Source organism: Portunus trituberculatus, chromosome 10, assembly GCF_017591435.1.
Source record: "Portunus trituberculatus isolate SZX2019 chromosome 10, ASM1759143v1, whole genome shotgun sequence".
NCBI classification, from domain to species: Eukaryota; Metazoa; Arthropoda; class Malacostraca; order Decapoda; family Portunidae; genus Portunus; species Portunus trituberculatus.
In genome coordinates this window covers 7,398,794-7,406,582 of record NC_059264.1, presented here as the reverse complement: position 1 = coordinate 7,406,582, position 7,789 = coordinate 7,398,794, and the positions used below count along the sequence as shown (strand labels likewise).

The following is a 7,789-nucleotide window of genomic DNA, read 5'->3' as shown; positions in this document are numbered from 1 at the left end:
CTGCCACGCAAGATTATAAAGCTGACAATCGATTCAAGATGTAATCCGTCAAATATCATATATATCAACTGATTCAAGTGCAGCTGTCCAGTCACTTTAAAATTTTGGAATCTCAACATCAGTCTTATCTTCAATGCTGCATCTATTATCTAAAACAAATGCTACTGTCATGTCGCTTCAAAAATTTGGAATTCTCAGCATCAGCTTACACTTTAATATTACATCATCGACTGTTTCTATGCTGTGTTCCTGTTGCTTCAAGACAGAACTTTTCAGTTGTCAATGCTCACTTCAGTATTGCATCATTGACTAATATAAGTATTCAAAGCCCCTCTATTGATAATTTTCTGGCTTTCCTTGGTCTTGGTCATCCCCCTTTTAGTGACTAATGAAAGTTTAGTTGTTCCCTTAGACATATCAAAAGTTTTTGATAGAGTCTGGTTCAAAATTTCGAATCACAAACTACCCTCCTACGACCTCTATCCTTCTCTTTAACTTCATCTCAAGTTTGCTCTCTCTGCTGTGGTAGATGGGCACTGTTCTCCTAGATCTATTAACAGTGGTGTTACTCTGGGTTCTGTTCTGTCACCTACTTTCTTCATATTATTCATCAATGATCTAAACCAAACTTCTTGTCGTATCCACTCTTACACTTATGATACCACCCTACACATTACCCCGTCTTTTCAGAATCGACCAACCCTTCTGGAAGTTAACAGATCATCCAGGAACGCCACAGAATGGCCTGACTGCGGATCTCTATAAACATTCTGATTGGGACAGAGAAAACTAATTATTGTTCTGTCTCAAAAACTCAGTTCCTCCATTATTTAATCGACACAACCTTCTCCTCTTCTCCAATAGCATTAAACTGTTTCCATCTCCTACACTGAATATCCTCAGATTGTCCTTTACCTATACTAATCTAAACTGGAAACTCCACTTCTCTTCTTTTACTAAAACAGCATTATGAGGCAGCTCTACCAGTTGTTTTTTTTCTTCTTCTTCTTCTTTTCACCACCCTCACTGCTAACTCTGTATAGGGGGCCTTAACCACCCATGCATGGAGTACTCTTCACATGTATGGATGTTAGAAAGATATTACTTTCCTAGATAGAGTAGAATCAAAAGCTTTTCATATGTCAGCTCCTCTCATCTGGCGTACTGAGTGTCTTCAGCCTTTCTCACCACCGGAATGTTGCATCTCTCGTTTCTTTTTATTTTAATTGCCGACAGGTGTGGTGATGGTTAGTGGTACCAGTTATTAAAGTTAATGCTACTACCATTTTATGAACCTGGTGGTGTTGTACATTCTGCCATTCGTCTCAATAGCAATGGTGAAATTGTAAAATATGATTTTTTTTTTAACTGAGAAATCAAAAACACAAAGAAAACACAAAGGTTATAAATAAATAATAAATAAATAAATAAATAAATAGAATAAAATAAGGAGTGATTTATTTCATTTCAATACAATATAACCAATGTATGTTAGTGAGCAAACATCCTTTGCGTCTGGTCCTTAGGCTGGATACACTAAACGGTTACAAATTTCTTAAGTCTTTAAGAAATGCGTATCTATGCTAAAAGCTATTCACTAAGCACTTACGAACTTCTTACGTACCTCGTAAGTTAAGAATTCACTTGGGATCACATAAGGTTTCGTAACCTGGACCTATGATCGAGCGCCTTTTCTCCCAAGGAGGTTGAATACAGAGAAATGGCAAGTGCCTATGTTCTCATACAAAGAAAGTGATGCCATTGGAAAGAGTTTATCGAGGCTGTGAGTGGAGCTTACGATCAGCAGATACATCCAAAACATTAGCCGCTGCCGTATTAAGCAATGGGAATTTACCACTTTCTTTTTCCACATTAGACGAAAAGCAAGAAAGAACTGATGGTTTGACTTACGTAAACTACATTATTGTGCTACGCTAGGCACATCTGTGTGTGTCTTTCTCACACACAGGGTATGTTTACTGCTATGTCGTCACCAAGGGACGTTGGGCATGCTTAACTTGTAAAGTTTAATTCCTTGTGCAAGTGAATACAAAGGGCAGGGAATCCAACGCTGTCTTTGCTCTGATCACTCTTCTCCTTACCAATCAACTGTTCTTGAAGACTGTTCTTCTAATTCACTGTTAGAAAACCAGCGTACACGAATATGTTGCTCCCAGAAATGTCATTGATAATTTGGTTGCCCATCCTATGTACACCCTCCTCCTTGAGAGTGACAACAGACCTGCCATGTAGGTTCCTCCGCGGAACTAATACGCGCGCAGATCAAAGGTTAATCCCAGTAGGATTGACGTTTGAGCTGCGAGGTATTAGTTCCACAGAGGGGCCTAAATGGGAAATCTGTTGCCTTTTTTGTCAAGGTGGAGAATGTACACAATAGTTCGGCCATATTTGCCGCAACTCTCTTGGCAACTATATATATTTAGAGGACGTCTCCTGATCCTGTGCTTAGGCCTCTTAACAGGTATATGGATCTATGCATATTTAGCAAGCGTGTATTTAAATTTGGAACCATAATACTTTGTTGTAGTGTGATAAAAGGGTAATATATGTTGTGTTCTTTACAGAGGAAACCAGTAGGGCACCAGGGCCGGGATGGCTATAGTCTTCCCATCAACACTCCTTCTACGATTGAAATGTAAAGAAAATAACGGAGAACGGAACTCCTCAATTGGAATTAACAAAAAACACATAACAATAAGCGGCCTTGGCCAGCCGGTGATGGGAGTGCAGGGGAATTTTGGCAACAGCCGTGGGAATCTCGCCTCGGCCCGCAGGGGTTGAACCAGGAACGAGTGGGTCCCGACGACGGAGAAGTGCCAAGTACTGAAAGCAGGTGAGATCAGCCCACAATCCTCACCTAAGCTTTCCGGAGTGGTAGAGAGGAACAGCTGAATGTAGATGTAGTTGTAGCAGGTGGTGAAAGTTGTCTACCTTCTAGGGCCTTTTTATTTTATTTATTTATTTTTTTTTTTTTATTTATTTATTTTTTTTCGTTATGGCCTATAGTGCCTATAGGCATACTTGAAGAGTGTATGTGGGAAGTACTGTTCAGCTGTTTTGCCTCGCTTCGCTCGGCAGCCCCCTCCCCCCAACATCAACCTTTGGGAGGGGGTGCAAAGGAATTATCTGCCCCGGTGCCAAATACTCTAGGAACGCCCCTGCATATTAGGGCCCATATCACCACCCAACCGCATCTTCGATGTAACCACCTAGAACCTGGGTATCATGGTGACATGTACTGTAGGTAACTTTAAACCATTCGACAAATGGCATCTTTTCAAAGCGGTATGTGATGGGCAAAGACCCTATAAAAGACTTCTGTACTGTCTTTGGTGATGGGACTCGAACCTACGCGTGGACGTCTGCTCGATCCAACGCTCACCACCTTATCCACTATACGCCACCGCCTCCCTGCTGACCTCACAATGTTAGCTTCTGCAGAGTTCGGTGGCCTTTGCTTTTCGTTTTGTGTGTTTGTGCCCTGCGTGGCAATACTACTCTTTGTTCTTTTGTGCTTGTAAGTGTGTACGTGTGTGTTTGTACTTCCATCGCATTTTGTAGTGCTATGTCTCATTCATTAACTATCATGTGATCCATGTACCTGTGTGTATGACGCCTTGGCGTAATAAATTTATCAAATCAAATCTGCAGCGTTCCCCCTTTCAAGGAGAGAGGGGGTGGTGACAAGAGTAGGTATCCCCTTTAGCCCAGAAATTCCTGTGAAAACCCCACAGGGTATGAATAAAAAAAAAAAAAAAAAAAAAAAGAGCACTCGAAGCGTTGCTCCGAAGTGGTGATGCGGTATCGTGAGGAGTCAGCAGCTTAAGCCCCTTCTGCTTGAGAATTCGAGAGGAGGAAGAGAAACCTTCGGCGAGACACTCAGCCCTTAATGTGGAGGAAAGACGATCATTCCTCCCTTTTACTGCAGTAGTTAAAGGGATGCTTAGATGGTTGGCAATTCTATCACACAGAAGGATCCCAGAACTGTACCAGTGATGTAAAGCTATGTTATATCGTGAATGATTTCCAGGTAGAGGTTGCCTTGACCCAGACAAGAAGGAACATAAGACAGTGTAGGGGCGAGAACAGTGTTACACAGTGATAATTCAGTGCGAGTGTCGTGTGTGTGAAGGTGCCGTCGGCACGGTGTTGTTGTTTGTGCACAATCAAATACATTATGTATTTAGCCTCAGCAAGCCTGTTTGATTTGATCCCTTATCCTTGAGTGGCCCTGGGTTTAAACTTCATCATCTATGACACCGTACTGCCTCCGTGCCTGGCCGATACTCGTCACTGCTTACACAGGAGTAACGGCCTCACTGCTACAACTAAATTACTGAAAGTGTAAAGTTGCTGCTGCTGCTACTATTACATAACTACTGCTGTCATTGAAGAATAGGGGATAGTTGTCTGGAAGGTTGTGTCGAGTTGATAGATGAAGGAACTGAGTTTTGAGGAATTGAACACTGCTAAGTTTTCTCTGTCCCAATCAGAAATCCTAGAAAGATCAGAAGTCAGGCGTCCTGTGGAGTCTCTGGGTGATCTGATGATTTCCTGCAGGGTTGGTCGTCTCTGAAAGCGCATGGAAAGATGTAGGTAGGGTGGTATCATCAGTGTAGGAGTGGATAGGGCAATAAGTTTGGTTAAGATCATAAATTAATAATAAAAAGAGAGTGGGTGACAGGACAGAATCCTGAACGCATTAACGGGGGAGGGATCGAGGTTTCTTTACGTTTATCTCATTCTTTTGGTTTATCTCCTGACCTCCTTCGGCGACTGACATTTCAGTCAGTGGATCTTTTTGTTTGATCGTCTATTGTTGCCTTTGGCCAGTTTACCCGTCTCGCATTAAGAAAAAAATAATTAAATAAATAAATAAATAAATAAATAAATAAATATATATATATATATATATATATATATATATATATATATATATATATATATATATATATATATATATATATATATATATATATATATATATATATATATATATATATATATATATATATATATATATATATATATATATATATATATATATATATATATATATATATATATATATATATATATATATATATATATATATATATATATATATATATATATATATATATATATATATATATATATATATATATTTATTTATTTATTTATTTATTTATATATATATATATATATATATATATATATATATATATATATATATATATATATATATATATATATATATATATGGTTTATATGAAGGTCTGGAAGAAATGTCTAAAACTAAGGCGCCGGTGTTATACTGGACCATTACCTAAAATAACCACATCGACTTTGCCTACATTATAGATTTTTTTTATCATGAAGAAATGAATTTTTAAGAACATGCGTTTTATTTGGGAGAATTCGGCAATATCAGCCGTAACAGAAGAAGCTATAGAGGTCCCATCAGCTTACTTGGCGGTAACCTTACTGGAGTGCTGCCTCACTTATATTTTGTTTATTTACATCAGTAAAATTTGAGAGTTGTTGGGATTCTGGCTCCCTAACGCTGACAATATTGCTGTTGCTATTTGTAACAGTAATCAAAGAAGACCAGGTGAAGCAGATGGACTGAATCCCCAGCACTCCTTCTGTCATGCAAGTATTGAAAGGATAGGGGATTTCAAAACAGGGCAAGCTGCAGGAAGTAAGCAAGCCAGTACGTGACACCTCCCCAACCATACATTAATGTGCTTATGCTCGAGTGCACCATATATTTGCGTCCTGAAATTTGGCTTTGGAGAGTGCCTCTTATCTGTATATCTTGCATTTCAAATATTTCTAAACGGATAATATGTTGATAACCTTTGCCTCTTCTCTCTAGGTTAATACCATGCCAGGTAGAATTAATGTTGGCACTGTCCTAATATAGTGGTCCCTCCAGCTCGCCTCGTTTCCCGGCTCCTTCGCAGCTGTTTCGCTCGGGTGGCATGACGTGAGAATGAAAATATGATAACCATAACTAACCTAACCTAACCCAATCCAATCCTAACTTAAACCTCACCTAACCTAACCTAGTTGAGACGACATACACTGCTGATAAGTCTTCATCAGACTCCTTCTGACTTACAGCAGGGTTAGGTTATGCTATTTAGGTTACTTTAAAGTTAGGAATAGGTTGGTTTTGATTATCATATTTTCATTACTACATCATGTCAACCGAGTGAAAGAGCTGTGAAGGAGGAGCCAGAAATCAAGGCAAGCGTGAGGGATTACTATATTAGGACAGTGCCTTAATATTGTAGAATATGCAATATATATATATATATATATATATATATATATATATATATATATATATTGTAGAATATGCAATATATATATATATATATATATATATATATATATATATATATATATATATATATATATATATATATATATATATATATATATATATATATATATATATATATATATATATATATATATATATATATATATATATATATATATATATATATATATATATATATTAACTTCAGGAAATATTCGTCCTTTTCATGTTGGGGATGGTGACTAAACCTTACCTATGTGATGCTTTATGTTTGGTTAGGTTTAGTTATGGGGATACAAATATTTATAGACTTGTCCAGAAGTTAATACTTGTATGGCAAGATATCCTTAATGTTGCAGAATATCATGAAATATATATGATTTCCAGAAGCCTTTTAAAGCAATAAAAAAAGCCATTGTAAATATTAAAAAAGAATTGAGCTGCCATGCTATTCTTGTGATGGTGGCCATCTTCTTGATCTTGTTCTTGGTGCCAGCATCCTCATCTAATCTATCCTAATTTAATCCTTCTAACTTAATCAGTCCTAAACTAATTAAAAAAGCAAATATCTATGATATTGACAGTCTTACATTAAGTAATAAGAAATTAATCAATGTTAATATTGATGCGTAGAACATGAAATAAGCACTTGTTTTGTTACTGTCGTACAGCCTCAACACACTGCTCTTTGGAAAATTTCCTAATAATTTCTTTAAATGTACGTATTTTTGTGTTATACACCAAAGTAACACCATTGCTGCATCCCTAACCTAACAAAAAATCAAGACTTAGCCTAACCTGTCCTAAACCCAACCTAACCTTAACCAAACCCAGTTTTACCTAAAACTATCCTAACTTTACCAAACATTACTTAAAACTAACCAAACTAAGCCTAACCTGACCTGGCTTGACCCATCCCAACTTTATTGAAGACCAACCATACTTAATGTTTGACACCTTTTTTTCTGAACTTTTTTTTCATCTTTGGCACCACGTGGCTGTTAGCGCAATGCTAGCATTAAGTACACAGTGCCTTGAACATGTAGGGTACTTGACACTGCTCCGAATAAGATTTCAATAAATCCTTAGCAGCATCATGTTTTTCAAAGTAATTGGCAATACACTTGAAATAATTCCTCACGCTATTAGCACATGCAGCCATGATGATCATCAAGAGAGGAAACAATTGATTCTATAAATATAGAGTAACAAAAAAGCATCAGTTCATAGAAGTAAAGCCTTGTACTCTATGCATACCACACCTATATGCTTAGGTAGCATTCTTACTGCACTATATGTCTGTGAAAGTTTTAATGTGTGCAAGTGTTCACCTAGAATAGCACTTTGAGTATTGAACTGACCCACAAACTATAAGTAATTTTCTGTCAATTTTTGTTTTTTTATGTGCTACTTACATTACTTGTACATATGTGACAGTGTTAAGTATACATCTTT

The 7,789-nt window shown here is 37.2% G+C and overlaps 1 protein-coding gene across 1 annotated transcript in view; it reads left to right on the top strand.

Moving 5' to 3' along the window:
- Positions 1–5,428: 5,428 nt before the first annotated feature.
- The window catches only part of LOC123501902 (zinc finger protein 646-like), a 92,252-nt gene continuing 89,891 nt past the window's right edge, over positions 5,429–7,789 (top strand). The window contains exon 1 of the mRNA XM_045250970.1: positions 5,429–5,655. Within this exon, the coding sequence (XP_045106905.1) occupies positions 5,654–5,655 (2 nt within the window). The 5' untranslated portion in view covers positions 5,429–5,653. The remainder of the gene's footprint in view (positions 5,656–7,789) is intronic.